Raw genomic sequence first — 24,966 nt, 5'->3', positions numbered from 1 at the left:
GTAAATGAAATCTCAAATGGATTCACTCCTGCTCGTGCTTGTATGCTAGTCCTCGCACTCTGTATACTGTAGAAAAATGCTAACGGCGATAGCAGCGATGTAGTGCAACCAAGCCAGTGTTTCTATCTTTTAAGTATTCCCCTGTTGTCTCGGTCTATTCTTCCCTTTTCATTAATCCCATCTTCTTTTACGGACATATTTATATATAAAGTGGGTGACTATCAAAATATGTCATTGTGGAAGCATCTGAAGTGCTAGCTGTGTAGTGGACTCTAGGTTTATGAATACTTTCTGTGTGAATACTCTATGATTGGCTGGAGAACATTCCATAGGTGTGGATTAACCCCTGATGTATGGACACCTAGATGGAACTGTTGAACATTGCTTGCTACATAGGAAAGTCAATATGTTGAGTTATGAATGTCGTTACTTCAGTTTAGTGGAAATCATGAAATCACGAGTGCCGTTTCAATAACAGAGGTAAACATGTGTCCAACAGAGAGACCAACACTGTGACCATACAGTTCCAAAAACAGAAAAAGGCTGAAAATAACAAACTCAGAAGTATCCACCATGATGTAGTTAAATGAAGTTAACGGGCATTCATCTGCAGTGTGTCTTGTTTGTTTGTGTGTAGCAGGGTCACACTGACCGGAGGTTAAGATGTCGGCTGTGTGTTCTCAGTTACAGCAGTATAGTCCTGTCTCTCACATGACTCGTCTGCATACCTGCTCTATCACCATCATCATACCAGTAACACCCACAGAGCAAAACGTCCCTCAGGCTATTACCACTTGAATACAACTTGTGTACGATTTAAAAAAAAAAAAAAAAAAAAAAAAAAAAAAAAGTTTACTTCAAAGAGAAAAAAACAGGAGAAAGCACGGTTTGTTAACATGCTCCTCAAGGCCACATTGGGTCGGCTTCAGTAAACCACAGTACATTATCAGATGAATAGCATTGGTTGACCATCATATAGGATTGTATAATGAATTGTTCTTCTGTGTGTGTCTTGTTGTTGCAGTGAACAGAGTATCTGCCAGGCGCGAGCAGCGGTCATGGTCTATGACGATGCCAATAAGAAGTGGGTCCCCGCCGGAGGCTCCACGGGCTTCAGCAGGGTCCACATCTACCATCACACGGGCAACAACGCCTTCAGAGTGGTGGGCCGCAAGATACAAGATCACCAGGTCAGTGGATGATTAGACCACTATGGCTGATTGCCCTCCTAAGACCTGTACAGGCTTGGGTGGGTAAATCCTTAAAGGGGTAGTTCGGAATTTTGGACATTGGACCTCATTTCCAAGTTACCCTGGGTGTCATTGGAGACAGCTGTCAACACATTTCATTTAGTCCTTCTTGTTGCAGAGTTTGCTGCTGCTAGGCTAGTGCAAGGCAACAAGCAATGCTAGCCTGCTTATAAAACAGTCTTACCCACTCCACAGTACACACCCAAATCAATTATAACGCCAGACTATCGATGTAAATGTCTGTGTTGATAGAATAATGTTAAATAAGTGTGTCCGTATCCAGCAGCTGCACCGATGCCTCTGTTTAAAGATGCTATAAAAGTGATGACGGAGCTCCTTTAAATGATTGATGCCTAATTTGTCAAATAAAGAAACCCATCAAAAAAGGACAAAGCTATTCAGACAAAGCACTCACAGTCGCTTTATGGCACGTGACAGCCTCATCTCAGAAGGGGTAATAAGAAAGAAAAGATGGCCAACGTAAACTGAGTGGGTCCAAAAAACAATCTTCATCATAGCATCTTTAATGGAAGATTGCAGCCTAAAACACTTTACATGATGTAAGTGACATGCAGTGTTTTAGTTTGTTACTGTATTGGGTTACATTGGGATGTGTTCGAGTGCTGTTCGATAAAAATCTGTATTTCGCGAGGGTAACTGTCTTCATCTTGAAGTGTTCAATGTAATCTTGTAATAATTCTACATGTAAAATGTAGAAACTGAACCAAATGGGCTAATCAGTAGCAATGGGTATCAGCTGACCTTAATACCATGTTCTGGGGTGTAATTTAGGAAAGGTTTAAAGGGATCAAAAATTGGATACTGGCCGACCCTAGACCTCTAGCACACACATGGAACCTTTCGTCATTACGTGCATGAAGTCAGTTGGTCTGATGTATGGACTAATGATATGCAGCTGCAGAACAAGCTTGGCTCTATTCCTAACATTTCAAATCTTTTTAAATATGTCATAGAACATACGTAGTAATAGGTCCCATGTGGTTACAATCCAATGGCCACCCATACAGCAGACTGGACCATGTCTGAGTGTGAATGCCCACCAATCAAACAGTGGGCTTTAAAGATCATAGTGACCGTTAGATCTGAGAGGACCATGGAAAAGTGGACTGCTTACCAAACATGGTCTATGAAAATATTCAGTCATAGGTACCTGTCTGTACTGTTTGTGTGCTGAGAAAATTGTTGATATACACAGCCTAGTAAACGGGCATGTTGCAAGCTATGGTGCCCCCCCCCCCTTTTTTTTCTACTGAATCGCTGTCCCCACATGACTACATGAACAGACTGAAGATCTTGTGGTCTTCATGTGTCACATGTAAAGCTTGTAAAGCTGCAGAGTGCCTTATTTTGAATTCTTAGTTTAAACTTATATATAGGGACAGCTCTTAATGAAATGATCTCTGAATGTATACTTGTAGTGTGTATGTATGGTGCATGCAAATGTATTCTGTATGCTTACAATATGAACCTTTAGGCATCTAATGTGGGTAAGCGGGTGTGTGTATGCACACGGTATGATGTAGGCTATGATTTGAGTTTCTTCTTTTTTATGAGAAAAATGTAATTGCTTTTTTCAGATTTTTTTTGTGTATGTGATTCCTATTTTGGGAAAACTGTATAGGAATTGTTTTGCTTTTTAGGGACCCCAGGAAAAATAGCTGTCACAATGGTGACAACTAATGGGGATCCAACAAACAATAAACAAACAATAAACATAATACAAGATATTACGTGTATAGCCTCAGTATGCGCGTTGTGGACAAGTTATACAGTTTAAAGAAGGTGAAGTTGTCAGCAGGTATGGGTATGTGGGTCTCATATGTCATATGGGGTCCCAGGAGCCAAACACTAACTTTAAAGGTGGAGTCAGCGATTCTGGAGAAAGTTTGTTGACATTGACAACATCACTTTTTGTCAAAATCAGTGAATATCCCCTCATGATCTGCTATCTGTCTGTGTGTGCGCGCTAAAAAAAGAACTTGTGAATACACAGCCTAGGCTCTATAAACGGGCATCTTGGCCCCTTTGTTTACATACCTGCTTACAAAGCCTATTTTTTTTTTTTTTTTTTTTTTTTTTTAGGGATTTTGTCAACAAACATATTCCAGAATCACTGCCTCCACCTTTAAGGGCCAGGAAATGGATACAGTGTTCCATGTATCTTTGTGTGTTGCCATTTTATCTATTGTAAAAGGCTTTGTTCCCCCCAGCTGATCGCAAAGATCCTTGAGAGGAACGAGTGTGTGTTTAGTTGCCATCTGCTCGCTGGAGTACACAGACAGACAGACAGTGTTTTCCTCACACTGCGCTGGAGCTTTGCTACTGTGTGAAATAGAGACATGATGGAAGGCGCTTCTGACATGGAAATTGAAATTAATAGTAGCCATATTAGACATGGACACACACACACACACACACACACACACACACACACACACACACACACACACACACACACACACACACACACACACACACACACACACACACACACACACACACACACACACACACACACACACACACACACACACACACACACACACACACACACACACACACACACACATCGGCCTTACCACTGAATCATTTTCCAGAGTCTTCTATTTGACTTTCCGACTCTCAGTCCAGTGGATGTCAGCACATCTCACGGACTGCTAAACTATATCTGCTGCACATATACGTGAGAGCATGAGCACACGCACACACACACACACACACACACACACACACACACTGAAGCTCATATGAATACATACATATACATTGACAGGATCCTGGAAGACGGAGGAGAAGGATCGGATCAGCTCACAGCTTAATCCTCCATTTATATAGGAGACTCTCTGGCAGGACTGATACACTGTGGGTCCATCCGTTGTGTGTCTATACAGTATACCCCCTCCCGTGTGTGTGTCTGTGTCTGTTTGTCTGTTTGTCTGTCTGTCTGTCTGTCTGTCTGTCTGTCTGTCTGTCTGTCTGTCTGTCTGTCTGTCTGTCTGTCTGTCTGTCTGTCTGTCTGTCTGTCTGTCTATCTACATTTTCCGGTACAACTCCACCTACTTCCAAAGTAGATGGAAAAGCGAAATGTGAAGTACATTTAAAGATGCTCTAAATTCTCTGTGATGTTTTTCATGGCGACCCTGATTAAGTACTCACGCTGAAAGACATTATTCTCACAGCTCTTTCTTTTGTGTGGAGTTCTGAGCACTTCAAACATCATCTCAACTCAAAAGCAGATTCCATCCACTAATCAACTCCAATCTCTTTGCATTTTTTAAAAAATCATTGTGGAGCTGATTGAAACTCAGCTCTTCATGTGGATGTTTTACAGACAAAATGAACTGGGAGAGGGATTTGATTCAGCCCATTGTTCCCGTGGAGAGCTTTCAATTTGAAATTACTGTGCAGAAAAAGTTCCATTTTCCTGGCAGTAGAATAGATTTTTACACTAGTCCAAAAAGTGTTCGAGTGGAACTGAGTGGAATTATTTAAGAATTACTAAATGGAACTCGCACTCAACTGTATTCCTTTTAAAAGCTGAAAGTGATGGGAGTATATATAATGGCTCTGTCCTTGCACTGAGGGAGTTCTAGTCTGGGTAATTGACATACTAAATGAATATGGACATGAGCATCAACAGCCAATTACAATGATAAGAGATCAGAAAATAGGGAGATGTTCTGTTAAAATCTGATTAAATATACTTATACATTATACTATATAAAGGTGGATATAAAGGTGGATATAAAGGCACCAACCTACCCGAGAGTTGACTTGCACTGACACTGGAATGTATGTATTATATTTCACATGTAATCATTTGAAATACTGGTCGACTGTGATTTATTTACTGGACATTTAATAAAAGTGAATTTGGGAGTAAGCGGTCGGACCGGCTGTGTTTTGTGTCGCAATTCCCACTCTGAGTATCAGTGTGTGTGTGTGTGTGTGTGTGTGTGTGTGTGTGTGTGTGTGTCAGTGTGTGTGTGTGTGTGTGGCAGCGCTCTCATAAGATGCACATCTCCTCCGTTTGTTTTACTCACTGCCACCTATAATAATCATCTAGTGTTACAGCAGCTCAGCTCCTTGTTTTATTACCCGGCCCTTCAACAATAAAAGACCGGTTATGTGAATCCCTTCCCTGGCTGCTACAGACTCAATATAATAACCACAGAAATTGACAGTAGATTATTTCTTGCCGGGATAAAATAAATTCTGCCGGCACCGGAGCTAGTCCTTGTTTTTTCATAAGCTAGCGGATCGGTTACAGGCTTTAGTGCTAGGAGAGCTATTTATTGGCCAAAGCCATATTTTCCTCTCAGGAGAAAATATCACCTTTTTTTAAAAAGAAAAGCTGGTCTCAGTACAGTTTAATCTCCCATTTTCAACATTGGCTTTTCTCACAAAGGGGCCCAGAAGATAAGCTTTGGGCAAACTGCAACGGAATGTTTTGGATTCATTCATAATTGTTAGGACATTAGATAATGCAGTAAATATTACACTATCTCCTGTCCACCCATGTTATTGTCACTGTCTTGTATGTTTCTTGGAGAGGTGTGTACTGAAAAGGCAAATTTCATTGTGCTGTAACGGTGCATATGACAATAAAGCTATCTATCTATCTATCTATGAGATTGAGTCAAATTAAATCAAATTCTTTTTTTTGTTGTTGGCGTATTTCAACTATATCAGACCAAAAGTCACACAATAATGCACTTGTGTGTGTTTACACCATCCCCACGTTTCAAGGTGCCAAAAATGCAGTGGTTAGACTGCAGATTTAAATCCTTTAGTTTAAAAAAATATTTTCACACTCGGATATCAGAAGAAATAAACAGCCACATCCAATATGATCCATTACCCTAAATCAAAATAATGCTTATCTAGGCTACTAACTTAGCTTTGAGCGACATGCCGTTAATTCCTAAACCAGAGCTTGACATATATGACAAACTATGTAGTTGTATTAGTTATTCAATAACTTGTTATGGGTAAACTTTTACGTAGATGCATAGGTGGAGGGAGGAGGATCTGTTGTGGTTGCAGTCCCTATAACAGTCCTGAGGTTGCCAGTTTGAAAGTCACTTCTCTGTCTCAGTAACACATTCAGGAGTACCACCTGGCGTTTTCTGCCTGGCCCTGTGCCCAAAAGCACCTGGAACACAGAGTCAGTGCTTCATACAGTCACTTTACAAGCAGCTAAAAATGCCCTATTAAGTATTAACACAATACGGCGGTTACATAGCCTTGTCCCATTTTGTTTAATGAGATTGCGGGTTCTCAATGGGAAAACATCAAGGAGTGTGTGTGAGTGTTTGAATCAACTTTGTGATTTGTTCAGTTGCTTTACTCATTGGCAGTGAGACAAAGGTAGTGTCATGAAACACATAGTGATGAATAGACTTTGACTCCTTGTTTTCATGTATATTGTACTAAGCCGTAGAGCTGGGAATCGGAGTTCAATACTTTTTTTGGCACCGACCGAAATGCGTTAATCTCAGGGCTTGATCTCATCAACGTCAGTGAGCCAATAAGCGTGCAGCATACTAAATGTGCCAAGATCTAAAAGGGCTGGTGATTGGCTGTGTGGAGGAATCCAGGGAAAATACATTAGGTTACAACATGGGTTACGCAGTATGCATCAGTGAGCCTTACATTCTGACCGTCGCCTTTTCATTTTGCACTGAAAACTCTTTGTACTGATTCATTGTATGGTTTCCATTTTGACTCTTTTTGCTCATATCAGCCATTTGTGCCAATCTGAAATGATGTGAAAATGCGAAGGAGCTAAAGAATAAAGAGGTATTATCTTCTTCACTATAATGTGTAATGTTATCTTGTTAAAACCGGATTTCATGAAATTGCTATCAAAAAACTGTATCGTTCAGGAACTGGTTTTGGACTTTTCAAGTCAATGTATCGGTATCCGTCTTGATATCGAAAATGGTTGAACATCATCCAGCCCTACTAAGCCATACATCTCTAGTCAGCCTTGAAACACTGTCACTATCAAGTTCTCAAAATTAGGGTTAATACCATTGCTAGTTATCTCATTAATTTTTCATTTCCCTCTTTCCCCCCAGGTGGTGATAAACTGTGCCATTCCCAAAGGGCTGAAGTACAACCAGGCCACGCAGACCTTCCACCAGTGGCGTGACGCCCGCCAGGTCTACGGACTCAACTTCGGCAGCAAGGAGGACGCCAACGTGTTCGCTAGTGCCATGATGCACGCCCTGGAGGTGCTCAACTCCCAGGACACAGGTAATCCTGCTTTCCCTCTCTCTGTGTGTGTGTGTGTGTGTGTGTGTGTGTGTGTGTGTGTGTGTGTGTGTGTGTGTGTGTGTGTGTGTGTGTGTGTGTGTGTGTGTGTGTGTGTGTGTGTGTGTGTGTGTGTGTGTGTGTGTGTGTGTGTGTGTGTGTGTGTGTGTGTGTGTGTGTGTGTGTGTGTGTGTGTGTGTGTGGTGCTGAGGCAAGTCATCAGGCGAGTCAGCAATCCTTAATTGCTGCAGTAGGCAAGAAACAGCAACTGCAGCTGACTAAATAGAGATAGATTGCATATAGATTGAGATATTTTATTTTCTGGTCTTTTCCTCTAGTCTGTTCAGCCATGGTGTTTTTGAATACTTTCATCCGGCCAAATATGCAGAAAACTCCTGCATTAGACCAACACGAACCCTTGTGCAAAAATGTTTAACAACCGCTAGTGTGAGTGCTCCCATAGAGATAAAGCCTGTTTTGATTATCCTGGTTTGCAAAATATCCAACTATCCAATCCCTACCCCAACTAAAATAACAGATCAGAGCTGTATTTGTTTTCAGTTGCCTAGTAAGAAGCTAACACAAGCAGAGATGATAATAGCTTTATAACATAACAACTTAATGTACTCTACAGGCACGAGGGACTGACATTAAAAGCAACTGCAGTTCCAAACAGATATACTGTGGCTGAATTAGCTGTGTTCATCATAGTTACTGTGAGGTGCTCAGGCAGGAAGCTTGTACCACATGGGACCAGGCCACGGTATGAAAAAAATGCAACCTAACTAAAGACACATGTCAACAATAAAACAGTTTTTGGAAGTGAGCAAGAGATGCTAATGACTTTACCAGAAAAGCACGATTACAGTGAAACGTCCCTAATTCCTCCCGGGGAGCTTGCCACAAAGAAAAGAATGGCCGCAGGTCTTTACTGGCAGTTCAACGGCTCTTCCACTCGTCTCAATCCAACTTCCATTCAGACGCCCGCAGTCTGAAAGCTCAGCGGGCAACTGATGACAGCCGACTCCCGCTAATGGCGTCAGTTAACGTGCCGATGTATTCTTAGCATTGTTGAGCGTGATAAGTGCTCGTTGCTACCAATGTATTCAACCTTTTGAATGACAACAGGGCCAAACACAGGAAGCGGATAATGTCACAGGGGCAGAGAATTCATACACACAGACAGTGTTGTCACAATACACCAAAATATCCGATACTAGTACAGATAGGAACTTTGTCACTTGTTGGCACTTGTCCATATTAAAAAAAATATTAGAACATTTATTGTGATACTTTTGTTATACTAGCAGAAGCCCTTATTAATTTGAGATACCATAACCTTTAATATGTTGATGAGACTGATTAGATAAAGCCTATCATATAGGACGAAGTTCTGTCTTATTTTTGGCATATATTTAACAAAAATTAAGTTAAGTTCAGCGCTTTTTTCCCCTTATCATTACCTCATATTTTATAGCTTTGATTACGGCAACGTCACAGCTGACAGTTTTGTGCTCCAATAGCAAGGCATTTGCATAACAAAATTATAATTGATAATAAATATAAATATATATTGTTTTTACAAATGCAGTATAGTACCTTTTTGAATATGTTAGTACTGTGGCAGTACCGTTATGTTATGCCGTATGGGACTACAGACACCCATACAATTATGCCACAAACGCTGTAACTTCAGTGGTTACCCGCCACCTTTGTTTCCTGAAACAGATCTTCTAAGTGTCAGTGTTAGTGCTCAGATTTACACTCCCAAAGTGAAGGCTAATCTTTAGCTGACATAACTCAGGCCAAAAGTTGCTGCTGATTCCTCTCACTGAGTCTCTATTGTAACTGTGTGATCTCAGTATCCAGAAGCCGCTTCTCTCTCCCCTAAGCCATGCGTCTCATCACACTCTAATCCCATCCACTAATTAACCTGATAGTGTTGCGCCTCATTATGCTAATCGACCTACTGTGTGTGTGCGTGTGTGACTGTGTGTGTGACTGTTTGTGTGTGTGTGTGCGTGTAAATGCTTTAAATAGCTTTGGTGTTGGGTCACATCACAGAACGTGGCCGTGTTAATAGTCCGTTAAAAAGATCTGAAGCTTTCAAAGGAATATGCGTTAACTTAGTCAGCCCTAAAAGCCATCCAGCCCTATGGAGTCTGACATGAATCTATATATCAGGGACAGCTGCTCTGCTGAACACTCTAGTATTAAATAGTGAGAGAACCTCTCTTAGAAGGACAGTCTTCATAATGAGCAGCACAGCCAAAGACTGATGCCTCGGGCTCCTTACTCCACACTTCCTTTTTACTTTTCATTTTTCTCTATATCTCACATCCCCCCCTCCTCTCCAAATTTCACTTCATCTCTCCAGCCTCTCTCTCTCTCTCTCTCTCTCTCTCTCTCTCTCTGTCTAATCTTGGTCCCAAACTCCCAGCAGCCCCTATGTGCGCTCGCTGCATACAGAAGCCAGAGTTAGGCTACACGGTTTTTCGCCCCCTCTTTTTGTGCTTCTGTATTTCTGTCCTGACAGCTGCTCTCTCTCCGGCGCCCTATTCCAGTCGCACTGGTCCGTGGACATGACAATCCCCTCTCTTTACTGGGCTATCCATCCATCCATCCATCCATCCATCCATCCATCACTCACACACTTGTGCTTGTTTTAGACCAACGTTTGTTGTGTGTGTGTGGTTCTGTGCTGCGTAAGCCACTCAGCAGAAGCTTTTAATGATGGCTTTAATGTCTTATGCCTGATTTATACTTGTGCGGCTTTGCGCCTCTGCGTTCTCTGCTGGGTAGCATGGACACCGAACGTTCTCTTGAACAGTTGGTAGTAGTTTCGCCCGTGTCGCAGATTGCACACTGCACTTTTGATGTAAATCGGCGAAATCCATTGCTAAACAAATGAAAACTGGACGATTTTGAGTTTGATGACAATGAGGAAGAGCTCCTGTGCTGTTGAAATCCCTCCTTGTTGCTTTGATGCCCAGCCAAACCTCTGCGGCGTCTGCGGCATCTGGCGCATAGTCACAATTTTCAGTTGGTACGCGACCCGGCTCTGCGGGGGTCTGAGGCCACCGCACAGGCTCTCTGCGGCTCCGCGGAGGCTCTGCGCACGCGGTACCGCACAAGTATAAATCAGGCTTTAGCCTTTCGTGGGCCTTTCTGGCTTATATTAATATCTGACTATATGAAGGTGGAAATAAAGGCATATGCTATTTCTAATAATGACCATGTTCCATTTGAGTGGGTGATGGAGGCAACTGTCATCTGTCATACCTAAAACACAGCCTAGGATCTGTAAATGGGCATTATGCTAGCCAAGGTGGGTCCCCTTTGTTTACACCCTTTATTTACCAGTTTACAGAGCATAGGCTGTGTGTATTAACATGATGACACATGACGGAGCGGAGGAATCACTCATTTTAGACCTCTGTTGTGTGTGTGGTTCTGTGCTCAGCGGAAGCTTTTAATGATGGCTTTAATGTCTTAGCCTTTGGGGCCCTTTCTGGCTCAAGGCCAACATCTTTACTGTATTCCGCCGACATGTTCCATGTAAAGGAATATGGAGCGCATGCACACACACACACAAACACACACACACACACACACACACACACACACACACACACACACACACACACACACACACACACACTGAATACATACAGTAGCTGCTGCCGTCTGGGTGACTTGTTTCGTGGGTGATTTACGGTGTATGAGTGCTTGGGACCGGCCATCTAAAGCTCTTATCTAAATTGCTTGAGAGTAGCAGTAAATATGAGTGACCTTAAACCAGGCCGAGTTCACACTATGCAGGAGCAGCTCAACAATGAGAGCAAATGTAAATCATAAGGTATGCAGGTTTATGCAGCGGCTTCAACATTCACACTATAATCACTTAATAGGCATTACACTATATATATATACAGTATCTCACAAAAGTGAGTACACCCCTAACATTTCTTCAAATATTTCATTATATCTTTCCATGCGACAGCACTGAATAAATGACACTTTGATACAATGTCAAGTAGTCAGTGTACAGCTTGTATAACAGTGTAAATTTACTGTCCCCTCAAAATAACTCGACACACAGCCATTAATGTCTAAACTGCTGGCAACAAAAGTGAGTACACCCCTAAGAAAAAATTTCCAAATTGGGCCCAAAGTGTCAATATTTTGTTTTGCCATCATTATTTTCTAGCACTGCCTTAACCCTCTTGGGCATGTAGTTCACTAGAGCTTCACAGGTTGCAACTGGAACCCTCTTCTACCCATTCACGACGACATCAAGGAGCTGGTGGATATTAGAGTCCTTGCGCTCCTCCATCTCCCGTTTTAGGATGCCCCAAAGATGCTCAATAGGGTTTAAGACTGGAGACATGCTTGGCCAGTCCATAACCTTTACCCTCAGCTTCTTTAGCAAGCCAGTGGTCGTTCGGAGGGGTGTTTGGGGTCGTTATCATGTTGCAGTACTGCCCTGCGGCCCAGTTTATGAAGGGAGGGGATCATGCTCTGCTTCAGTATGTCACAGTACATGTTAGAATTCAATGAACTGTAGATCCCCAGTGCTGGCAGCACTCATGCAGCCCCAGACCATGACACTCCAACCACCATGCTTGACTCTAGGCAAGACACACTTGTCTTTGTACTCCTCACCTGGTTGCCGCTCCACACTCTTAACACCATCTGAACCAAATAAATGTATTTTGGTCTCATCAGACCACAGGACATGGTTTCAGTAATTCATGTCCGTAGTCTGTTTGTCTTCAGCAAACTTTTTGTGGGGTTTCTTGTGCATCATCTTTAGAATAGGCTTCCTTCTGGTATGACAGCCATGCAGACCAGTATGATGCAGAGTGCGGCGTATGGTATGAGCACTGACAGGTTGACCCCCCACCCCTTCAAGCCCTTCAGCAATGCTGGCAGCACTCATACGTCTATTTTCCAAAGCCAACCTCTGTGTACGACGCTGACCATGTGCACTCAAACTTCGTAAACTGGGCCGCAGGGTGGTATTGCAACATGATAACGACCCCAAACACACCTCCAAGACGACCAGTGGCTTGCTAAAAAAGCTGAGGGTAAAGGTTATGGCCTGGCCAAGCATGTCTCCAGACCTAAACCCTATTGAGCATCTTTGGGGCATCCTCAAACGGAAGGTGGAGGAGCGCAAGGTCTTTAATATCCACCAGCTCTATGATGCTGTCATAAATGGATGGAAGAGGGTTCCAGTTGCAACCTGTGAAGCTCTAGTGAACTCCATGCCCAAGAGGGTTAAGGCAGTGCTGGAAAATAATGGTGGCCACACAAAATATTGACACTTTGGGCCCAATTTGTAAATTTTTTCTAAGGGGTGTACTCACTTTTGTTGCCAGCAGTTTAGACATTAATGGCTGTGGGTCAAGTTATTTTGAGGGGACAGTAAATTTACACTGTTATACAAGCTGTACACTGACTACTTTACATTGTATCAAAATGTAATTTATTCAGTGTTGTCCCATGGAAAGATATAAAGAAAAATGTGAAGAAATGTGTGGGGTGTACTCACTTTTGTGAGATACTGTATATAGTATATACTTGGTCTGTTCGACTCCCCTTCTGTTATCCTACGCCTGAGAGCACTTCAACACGCACCAGCCTTCCCACAGTTAGAAGACTTTAAAAGAAATGTTCACAGTGGAAAGATATGGAGACATACTGTATCTCTTCCTAACAACAGGGTCTCTGTGACTGACTGAGTGAATGTTCATTTTTCCGTTTTACTGCACTTTAGGAATGTCGTTTCTTTTCCCTCGTCCTTTTTTGACCGTACCTCTAGCTTTTTGCTTATTAAGTCCCAAAAAACAAATCCACTACAACACTTGGATAAAAAAAGGTTTTAAATGAAGTGCACCATCCTCTACTCTATTCCTATCAAGAGTATATTTACAGCAGCAAATTAAATTGTAGCTTAGGTGGTTCACCTACTTTGTCAAGCAACATTTTTCAGCTCCAGATGACTCCATTCACTTCTGTTTTTAAGAGCTGATTTGACCAAACTAACTAACAACCAGCGGGGAGTTAATCTGTCCTAGCAAAGCTTTAATGGTGAGGGAAATGTTTTGGTTGTTGAACGTGTGCAAAAAAAAACCACGAAGCTCAGGCACTGGCACGTGGGAGTATTTAGAGTTTTAATAAAAGCCTTTATTGGTTGGGAGCCTCGTTCATTACCGTTTAATTAAAACGCCCAGGTCTGACCCCCGACAGGCTTTTAATCAGCACCACAAATGAAGAGACAATACCTGACCTGGCCCTTTTCATACATTCATTATATATTTTAGACATTGATTTAATTTGATTTGTCCCTTGTGCCATGTTTGTGTGTGTGTGTGTGTGTGAGTGTGTGTGTGTGTGAGTGTGCTCATCTAAGGCACCAAGGAATGTGTGAGTAAGCCATTGAACAAAGCACAGCATAGTTGACTGCTGACATGTGGAAAGTTTGTGTGTGTGTGTGTGTGTGTGTGTGTGTGTGTGTGTGTGTGTGTGTGTGTGTGTGTGTGTGTGCACGCACATCTACAGTCATGGCAAACACTCATAGCTTTGATGACTCTCAGCCCGTTAACTATGCATACAGTACGTGTGGGCACTTATGATAACACACACACACACACACACACACACACACACACTTCATCACCTGGTCTGACATACAACTTAATTGAATCCAGCTGTGTCCTCACTTCGTTGCTATGTGTGAAGCAGTAGTTGGATCAGAAGGGGAGCCGACATTCACACACACACACACTATGTGTTTATCTACGTTTCTCTTTTCTCCTAAAAAGGCTACAGCGGAGCGGGACGGGTGGAGAGGGAGGGACGGGTCACAGGCCGTCTGTCTGACCAGTTATCCACTGCTGTCAGCTAGGGACAGGGAGGAAAGAAACCAGATAAAAAAAGAGTGATGGATGGATCGTGGTCGTGTAAACATGTGACACATCTCATCCCTAATTCTCAAATAAATAGTTCAACATTTTTACATCAATATGAATCAAATACATACTGTATGTGACCGTCACAGGCACTTCCTGGTTCCCTCTCAGTATGTATTTTTTTTTAAATGACATAAAGTGTAAAAACGTAGAGCTCAACATACGGTGGTAAATAAAGAAATCACAGGAGCTTTTAGTGATGTTGCCAAGTTTATCTTTTGACCTGCTCCCCTTAACTAGCAGAGTTTGAGCTAAGCTAACCTGGCTGGATGATCAACCTTTGCCCATTTCTATATAAATAAATGCACGCTGAGTTACAGGAAAGGTTTCTGTCACACCTTTTTTCTTGAGCCTGAGAGTAACGCAAAAAGTGTTGAACTATTCCTTTAAAGGCAACAAAGTGAAAATGATTTGTCAAATGTAACTTGATATGATAACACGTAGTCTCGTTGTACAAAAGGGTCAGAAAAACAGACCCGGGTCCTCGTATTAGACGTGTGGACAGCTGAGGCTCCCAGCCTATAAAAGCACTTTGGTGTTGAAAAGGCTCCGGGAGGAATGTGAGTAGCAGCATGATGATTGCCTCATCTATCGGTGGGAAGTGCAGCAACAAGCCCGCAGCTAAATATTTATGCCTGCTTCTGTTTTTTCCCCCTCCGTGTGCCTTTTGTTTATTTGGCTGATGCGTGAACACACACGTACACACAGTCACACACAGTCACACACAGTCACACACAGTCACACACAGTCACACACAGTCACACACACACACACACACACACACACACACACACACACACACACACACACACACACACACACACTAGATAAAACTGTACAGAGTCTTTTAGTTCTGACATTTAGTGAATGTTTATTTTCGCTAGCCCTAACCACTGTAGCTTTGATTTAACATTTTATTTATATATCAGTGACATATATAAGTGACATTTTCAATTGTGTGTCAGTTCTGTGAAAAGAAAATGACTCTCGGAGAACCAGAGAATGTTTTGCTGTTTTTTTTGCCTGAGAAATGTCTGATGCTTCTGGCATAAACAAACCACTATCACAATGATTTAAGCCAAACTTTGACATATCGGAGGGTTTGAATCCAAATATTTCAGTTTTTAAATGCGCTTCCTAAACGATTGATTGATGCCTTTGAGCCAACCATGCCTCCAAGAATTGCACTCAGACTTGCTAAATGAATAAAAGACAAAAAGGCTGCATTCTACAGTGTTGCCAGTCCATGTCAAGTATTTCACATTGGGTAGAAAGCAGCGATAAGACCACAGTACTCATATTCTTAAGAATGTTAAAATGTAAAAAAAAATATTTCTCGCAAGTAAAAGTTTAGCATTCAAATACGCACCAAAGTTAAAATAATATAGAACGTTCCCTTCCAAAATGGTATATAATATTATATGTATATTGTATCGTTGCTATTGCTAAAATATTGTGCAGCATTTTAGTGTTAAAGCTAGAAAAAGCAGTAGCATTTCACCAAACAGGTGAGCAGAGGTATGGATGAGTCATGAATGAGGTATTGGAGTCTTTACTATCGGGTCTGTTTGTCTGGACAGTCAGACTCAGACTGCTGCCAAGCCCGACGTCTCCACAGAGACACTGTAAAAACTAAGTAATTTTTTATTTTGGGTCTGTATGCTCCCTGCCAACAGCACGCCATGGGGTCCACTATCGTGTGTGTGTGTGTGTGTGTGTGTGTGTGTGGGTGTGTGTGTGTGTGTGTGTGTGTGTGTGTGTGTGTGTGTGTGTGTGTGTGTGTGTGTGTGTGTGTGTGTGTGTGTGTGTGTGTGTGTGTGTGTGTGTGTGTGTGTGTGTGTGTGTGTGTGTGTGATGGAAACCTGAGAGAGTTATAGTTGGGACACTTCACCCCGGTCCCACAGAGACAGCCTACGTCCCGACCACCAAAATGAGTTTGTTTTTGCAGCAGGTCAGGGTGATGAAAGCTCGGTGTAAACATGTGAGAGGTTACTGCACCACATCAGTCTGGCATGTGTTTGGCCTCTGGATGGGTCGCGTGACCGGCCGCTCTGGCACCAAGACACACACACACACACACTCCCCCAAATATGTCCGCCCGACACACTTTTGCTTTTCTTGATGAGCTCATGGTCTCTGGCATCAAAACCCTGGGATGGAAATGTGTCTGACTTCACACTGACATAGACATTGGAAGGGGAAGAGAAAGGAATACCAGTGAGAGAGAGAGAGAGGCTGCGGAGAGAGTGAGAGAGAGAGAGAATAGCAAAAGCTTAGTTAAGTGGACAAGACAGAAAGACAAAGAGAAAGATCCAACAAGTCGACTGGAAGGATAGATTTAAAGAGAGAAGTGGAGGACCCCCCCTAAAGCCCTGTCCCTGAGGTGTCCACAGACATGCCTGCTATCACAAGAGTTCACCAACTTCACCAGGGTCGACAGAAAATCAGCTGCGCTCAAATCATCCTCAGGAGTGAGTAGTCAATCTGGCAGAAGGGTTTGATAATAGTGGGTTGTTTGGATTGTTTGTTCATTTTCCAACGTTGTATTCTATCTTCTTCGTAAAGGCAAGTGTATGTTTGTATCTGTTTCCAATTGTATGAATGACATGACTCGGAAACACATCTGATTTTACTGTGGTGTTGTTTTTTTGTCTAAGTTCCATCATTATGTGTCATCTTTTAATGGAAATATGCCAAACATTCTCTGGTTCATTGTAAGTATAGTGTACAGTGTATGTGAGGATTTTGCTACTTGGCTATCTCTGAATATTATTCGTTGAATATCTTTCCGGACTGGGTCAGACAAAATCTGCAATATGAAGGCATTGCTTTGGCCTTTTCCTTTTTTTGTAAGACATTTTTTTTTAATTGAAACATTAATTAACAATGAAGATTATAATGTATGAAGAGCAGTCAGTTGTCAGTGATGAAACAATCGGATTGCCTTTACTGATACCCCATTCTCTATTAAAGGGACCAGGACCCATCAGAATAAATACTGAGTTTTTATTCTTTTTGCGTGAAGATAAAACAGTTATTTTATGGTCAAGTATCAGATTATAACTTACTATCGGCCCATACGGTCATGTGCAGTCCGGTGACATAAAGTAGAATGAGTTCATCCCTGCACAGTGTCATGCAGTTAAATTGAATATCACACATGGATGTAGAGTCTTCCATCCATACACCATAGATTGATTTCCATCGCCACTTTCTCATACAAGAAAAGATATGTGTGAAAAATCCACGAGTGTATGATGTGTCGGTGTGTGTTTCAACGTGTAACCACAATGTCCCATGAGCCTCGGGCACATTTCAGCCGGAAGCGAGGCCTCCGTGGACTCTCACCTCGATAGCCAATCCAGATGAGTCTCTACGGAGCCCTTCTGTCATTTCATTGGTTAAGGCTGCACGCTGGTTGTCATCTAGCAACAGTGTGTGAATGCAGGAGGGAGGCCTTGACCACAGTTGCTATGGCCTCCTGATCTTTCTGAGGGTTAACTTTAATTTCACATATGAGCCACAGCACAAATATGTCTTTGTTTATAAATAGTGTGTACTGTGTGTGTGTGTGTGTGTGTGTGTGTGTGTGTGTGTGTGTGTGTGTGTGTGTGTGTGTGTGTGTGTGTGTGTGTGTGTGTGTGTGTGTGTGTGTGTGTGTGTGTGTGTGTGTGTGTGTGTGTGTGTGTGTGTGTGTGTGTGTGTGTGTGTAGATTTATTTGGCAGGCCATTAAAGTGTATGCTGCAGTCAGGAATATACAGACGCAAAATGCCTTAAACAAAAATATAAGCCCAATGGAGCGACATGACGCTCTCTGGAATTCTGCTGAATAAACACAACCATCACCATTCCATTACAATCTAAACAGTTTAAAACACATTACGAAGTGTATTAATACAGTGATACATGGCGAGGCACTAGCCTGGTTCCAAACCTCAGAACAGCTGCCTGCTTTTTTTTTTTTTTTTAGTTTTTCAAATAGGCCGTGTGTGTGTGTGTGTGTGTGTGTGTGTGTGTGTGTGTGTGTGTGTGTGTGTGTGTGTGTGTGCTCATTGACAGCTGTCAAAAGAGCTAACCAATCAGAGCTTTGTAGACAGCATTAAGAAGGCCGACATCTCCTTCCTGTGCAAAAAGACAGGAATATCAAGACAGAGATTCCAACATACATACAAAGTGGCATATTTTAGATTGTAGAAATCCACTTGACTGTGCTCTCTGGGGGGACCAACTATGTATTGGAAACACTTTAAAAAATGTGTGAAACCTAGTTTGGCCAACAGATACGATATATCTTCAATATATAGCAAGCAACTTAGTGATGCAAAAGTTCCCTTATGTAATCAGTTAGTTCAGAATATGGAAGACAAATTGCTAACGAAAAAAGTGCCTTCATGTGCAGGACCAAAAAGTAAGTGATGTCAAGACCATTATAACTTAAAGAGACACTTACCAAACCAAAAAGCTCCACAACCTTTCCAAAGCAATTTGAGCATTCAGTCTTAGCTGAAAATGATCTTACATAATCTAAGGAAATGATTGCTGAGTCATCGTCTAGTTAGCGCATCCTCCACTGAACAGACTCCAAGCATAAGTTGTTTGTTTATGCTCCAGATGCTGTAGGTGGCAGCATACGAATAGCAACTAACAACACTGAAAAATGGCTGATTCCCAGGCTTTGTAATATAATATCCATGATACACCAAAAGTCCCTTAGTGTATCTACATGCATGTCACGGCACTGATCATAATTATGCACGTGGAGACCTTTTTAGAAGGTCGAGGCAGGCTTGAAAAATGTGCTGAAGGATTAATATAAAAAATGTTTTAGCTCTGGTGATAAATTACTGTATATTCCAACGGCGGCACACTCCTTCCTCTCCATCTAAATTGCTCTGCTGCTTATAATTTAGCGCTGACAAAATGAGCCTCCTAGTATCCATTGATTCATTGAGCGTTCAGTGGCAGTTGTGAATGATCGCAGAAGTATTTCACCAGAGAAGCTGATAGGGCGGATTAGTGCACCGCCGCCTCCTGCCCTCCTCATTTCCTGGTCATTTCATCATGTTCTTGAACGCTTGTAGAAAGAGATGCCCTGCGTTCCAAATCTTTTTACTACACTGCATACTAAAGTACAGAAGAGTTTTATGGCCACATGAGAGAAAAAAAATCAGATAAGGAAGTTTTTTTTCTTTTCGTTATGTCGCGAAATGTCCAGAATAAAGACAAATACTCCAAAATGCTATTGGAGTTAGTTGGGCATTCATGTATTTTCAGCATACTACAATTGACATGCATGTATTGGGACATCCTAAATCTTTTTCTGGCATACTAAAAAGTAGGGAATTGTGGGTATTGGAACGCAGGACTGATGTAAAGCTAAAGTATTTAGTCTGCAGTGTTCCTCCTCTCTGTTGCTTTCTGACCTGGCTGTGTTTGTAATCTCACACACAAAGTATTTTGTTCCTTTTTGTTGCCGTTAGCCCGGCTAGCTCGTGATGAGTCATGCACTGATATATAATTCATGGCAGTATCGTTTGTGTGTGTCTGGAAGATGTTTATGTGCGAGGTGGACGTAGCAGCTAAACAGCCAGCCCCCCTCCCTGCCTTTACTAAAGAGTGCCAAGTCTGATTCAGCAATATGGACAGATAGCATAAAAATATTATGAGTACTTTGTCTTTTAGAGCTCAAGACTATTTGGATGCAAACCGATATATAAACGGACATTATAAAGCATTTTTGTTTTCTTGCATAAAAATATTCAGCAGTTTCTTAAAGCTATTGCATCTAAGTATGTCCCTGGTTAATACAGCCCATTTATTCCCCGATACCAAAAGCCTAGTTTCCACTTAACAGTTACATTTGGTTTGGTTCAGTACGGCTAAAAGTTAGTAAAGGTATAATGGCCGACATAATGGTGTGGGCAGCTTTTGGCACCAATTCTTAGAATCTTTACGTAGCCCTTATTGATATTTATTTGAGTTGCTCTAGATACTTTTGACCCAGTTTTTGTTTTCGCCCATGTCCATGATGACAAACACATCATTTGGAGCATTGTAACTCTAGCCCCCCTCTGTGCTAATACCCCAGGGATTACCTTAACCCTTGAAGGCCATCTCATCTGATAGACTGTCCAACAGCTTGTTGCTGGGCAAATCTAAAACTATAATAAGTACATATTTGCAGGTTGTTTTCACTCTTGATATATGATCTTCCTTGCCTGACACTGGTTTGAGGATCCTCCATGCCATGTCACTGAGATATTCCACCAGGGACAGGGGGCTGGATTCAAATGTCCATCCATAGGACATGGGGGACGGCAGAGGTGTTGATGTCAGTATCCCAATGGACCACTAGACATCCTGACTCCCCCTAGCCCTAAAATAGTCCCCTAACATGTAGGACAGTGAAGTAGTGAAGGCCTCGAAGATATAGAAACAGACACAAAATAGTATTAAGACTATCCAGACATCAAAATCCATCAGGACATTGGTGGTTTGCTGTTTAGTTTTTTTCTTCACATTACAATGTAACACCTAAGATATAAAATATTTGAGCCATTGAATCCAACGAAACTAGACCTTGATAGCCATTAAATAGCCATTGGGTTTATAGCCCCTTCCTACTGTAACATCATATATCATAAGGGTAAAGAAGGTATGGCTGAGTACAGAGGTACACAGATAACAATTGATCAGGAGAGCAGGAAGCCAAATGGAGAATTGGAAGTGGGCTGTTGTGTGCCAGCCAGGTAGCCAATTTTCGTTCTTCGGTCCTCTGATGTAATGGTTATTGATGGAGCGTCTTGGAGTCGGACCTCAAAGAACCATTTCACAAACTTCTGCTGAAAACTTCGATGTCAGCAGGATGCAAGAGAGGGAGACAAAGCAGAGCCATTAGGCTTCAGCCATTAGGCCCCTTTCTGTTACAGACAAAAGTACAAGTCTGCCTGCTGTGCACAAGTTTGATCTCAACTCTAATAGCAAGATATTTTCTTTCATCTTGGGCTCTTAGCACATATTCATAAGTTTCTCAGAGTAGGAAATCAGTAGTAACTAGTGGCCAGAAAGGGGGGTATTGGGAAGGCTTTTTGACAATAAGATTCTCATTGAAAGATATGGAGAAAGAAAAAGGAACTGAATCATTTTTGGGACTGAGTTTGTAATGGTGGAGGCTTTCAGCAGTGACCAGCATCCTCACAACGTTTTGCTTTGTTTCAATGAGGAGAATTCAGCTCTTCAACTTTAAGGATCAGTGTTCATGAAGACAATATGTCCGACAAGGTTTCTCAATCATTTGAATACCATTATGTCGTCTTAACTGGATGTCTCCTGATTCATTGTGATAAGGGATATCTCATATTAATTTCAATAGATACCATCTTATCTTATTCATCCCATTATAGTATATGTATTATATTCATTAATTTTATGTCATAGTAAAGTTATCTCTTAAGCATAATGTTTTCATATTCATACCAGTGTATTTTACAGTAGTGGTTGACATGACATGAATACATTTTTATAAGTGGTGGATTGTAAAAGGGCAACTGGACAGTGCAAGGAAAGATTGCATGTTCTCCATGTTGACTAGGCTTTGTGGGATGGCCCTGATACAGTTGGATGACGTAATGCTTTTTGAGGTCATTTGATCCATGATTTAATTCTGTTTGTAAATTGTATTTGCCCTTTACATAAACCCTTCACTGGTGTTTTTACCTTGACAAATACGAGCCAAGATCTAATCCTGGCCCGTGGCCCACATGTCGTTGTGTTTAATAGGCCAATATATTTCTATGGACCAGGTCTCGTTTTCATTTCCTCCTTAGCCTGGGCTGTAGCCAATCAAAAGACGCTGTTACGGATACAGTAGCTGCCGTCATTTGTTACCCTTTGGACGATGTCATCATGAGCTAAAAGTGATACTGTATGTGCATTCATTAGCTTTTAAAAAATGCATCCGCCCTGTGATCCCGTGATATATGCTCTCACCAGACGGTCTAAATAAACCTGGATGGGTACATACGTCTTACAGTCAGGTTAGCTTTGACAGTGAGTGAAGGCAGTTGGGATATCCTTTTGCATTTGTCCAGACCAGCCGGTATGTGATTGCAGAGTGAGTGCGTCACTTAGCTATGAGCGTGTAGTGTTCCAACGGGGAGCCACACATGCTAAAAATGTACACACTCATGATACTGTAAGGCGCTTTGGATCAAAGAGTCCACCATAAAAGAGTCTGAGCTTCATATAATATTCATAAGCCCTGTGTGCTGTTTGTCTCCCAACACAATGATGGATGGACATGTAACTGTAATGCAACGCACTGAACAAATCCTCATCAAGAACATACACACACACACACACACACACACACACACACACACACACACACACACACACACACACACACACACACAAACACCTTGACCTTCTGACATGTGACAGCTCTTTACTTATTCTAACAGTAGCCTTGATGACGGGTTGTCTCCCTGCTGTTGTAATGGTGACGGATGGGAAGGTAAAACAAAGGAGAGCGGTCCTATCCTCCTCCTATTCCCTTCATCCTGACAAACACTCAGTCTCTGTTTGATCTCCCTCATGTCACCTTTTTTTTGTTCCTCTTGGTTTTTTGGATTATTATTTTTTGTGTGTACTTTTAGCATGGTCTGTGTATATTTGAACAGCTTCACTTCTTTCCCGGTGAACTGGGAGCTTCTGTATTTCACATAAGTGACTCTGAGACACTGTGGGAAGAAGTGGCTGCCATTAATTTTTCATAGATTGGTGATTCAAACCATTTTTCTCTACCTAACAGTGTTTTAGAATGTGCTTGAGGGTGTTGACCTGTAGCGGATTTTTGCCCATTGAGGCAGTGGAGGTATGAATTTCTTGAATTGGAAAAAAAAAACCCTGCTAAGACTAGAATATAGAGTGGATACTTGACAGTAACTTAAGCACCATATTGTGGAACTATGTGGTGACATGTGGTAGTTTTTTTTAATAGTTTTTTCACTCAAGATTGTTATTATAATGGAAATACAGTTTTTCTAGTAGCAATTTCATAATAAAATATCATATCCACCCACCTAGCAGATAACATAAATAACACGATTGCAGCTGCGGTAACTTTCCAGAGATGTACAAATCATGTCACATTGTTTTCTAAACAGCAGTGCAGTGTTTTGGTGACTTGTAAGCCTGTATTGACTCCTTGCTGTGGGTCGAATTTCATTGTCTTACCAGTACCTGTCGCATGGCGCCCACACCCGCACATCCCCCTGTGTGATTCATTGCGCTGCTATTTTGGTTGTGTACCACCTGCTGAGTCCACTTGGAACTTGGAAAAGTGATACTGAAAATTCCGGAGCGACTTTCCTTTCCTAGAAAACATTTTCCTGGTTACTTTAGATGACACCCAAACCTCGTGGTGAAGTCGTAGTTGGAACTACTTTGAAAACTTCCCTCTTTGCATATTGTGTGGAAATACCAAGGATGGCTAATTTTACATCAGTTCCATTTATTTGACGGTGCATGGGTGCTCTAGTAAATGTACCTGAGTGTCAACAGTCTGCTGCAGCCGAGGTTTGCTACATTGGAGCGTAGGCACCAAGCTCTCTGAAAACCCAAACTGTCTGCATGGCTACAGAACATCTTTTCTTCTAATTTTAGTGGCCCCGCCCTTCATGTTTCATTCTACACCCTGGGATCTAAATGAATAATTCAGGTAGAACACATTTATATGGAACGCCAAACTAAACACACACACACACACACACATTTGTTATGATATTGAGGGCAGCAGCGTTATGTCCTTCTCTGTATCCAGCGTATGAATAATAGATTGGATCCAGGAAGTACAAACTGGCCGACCAACCCATCAGGTGGGGAGTCCTACCACATCCTTTACACAAGCTCTCTCTCTCTCTCTCTCTCTCTCAGTATTTCTGCCGTTTGTGTTTTCCTCAGTTTGTTTTCTCCCCATTCTCTGTCTCTTGTCCCGCTCTCTCATTCTCCACCTCTTTCTCTCTTGTGTCTCTCCCTCCCTTTCTCCATTCATCCCTCCCTCCCTCCCTCTCCTCTTCCATTGTTTCCATCAATTATAATCCATCTGTGAACCGGCACAAAGAACAGCCACGCCAGGCATTGCGTTTGCTCCTTTTAAAACGTTGTACCTTCGGGATATCAGGGCGTCAGGTTACAGAGGATAAGAGGAATTGACCGACTCCCGCAACAGCAACAGAAGACTCAGGCTCGTCATTTTGTTTATTAAAAACACTGGCTTGTTATCTCTTTCTCTTTTTTTTTCTCTCTCCGTGGAGCTGAAGTTCATAAGCGTCACTCTGCGCTCTGCAAAGCCCCAACAGGGTGCCTGATTTGGGGCTAAGACTCAGGGAATTGAAAGGAGAAACCCTCTGGAGCTCCCTATAGCCATGGTATTGTACGTGACCTCCCAGGACTGTGG

The 24,966-nt window shown here is 42.1% G+C and overlaps 1 protein-coding gene across 1 annotated transcript in view; it reads left to right on the top strand.

The window, feature by feature from the left end:
• enah (ENAH actin regulator) overlaps positions 1 to 24,966 on the top strand; it is a gene marked incomplete at its 5' end in the record, with an annotated part of 74,981 nt that overhangs the window by 11,953 nt on the left and 38,062 nt on the right. Inside the window, 2 exons of the mRNA XM_080048376.1 lie at positions 1,025 to 1,190; positions 7,355 to 7,532. Coding sequence (XP_079904502.1) covers positions 1,025 to 1,190; positions 7,355 to 7,532 — 344 coding nt within the window. The remainder of the gene's footprint in view (positions 1 to 1,024; positions 1,191 to 7,354; positions 7,533 to 24,966) is intronic.

This window comes from Ammodytes marinus (genome assembly GCF_949987685.1).
Source record: "Ammodytes marinus genome assembly, chromosome: 19".
Lineage (NCBI taxonomy): Eukaryota > Metazoa > Chordata > Actinopteri > Uranoscopiformes > Ammodytidae > Ammodytes > Ammodytes marinus.
The sequence above is the reverse complement of the archived record's forward strand: the minus strand, read 5'-3'. Positions and strand labels throughout refer to the sequence as shown.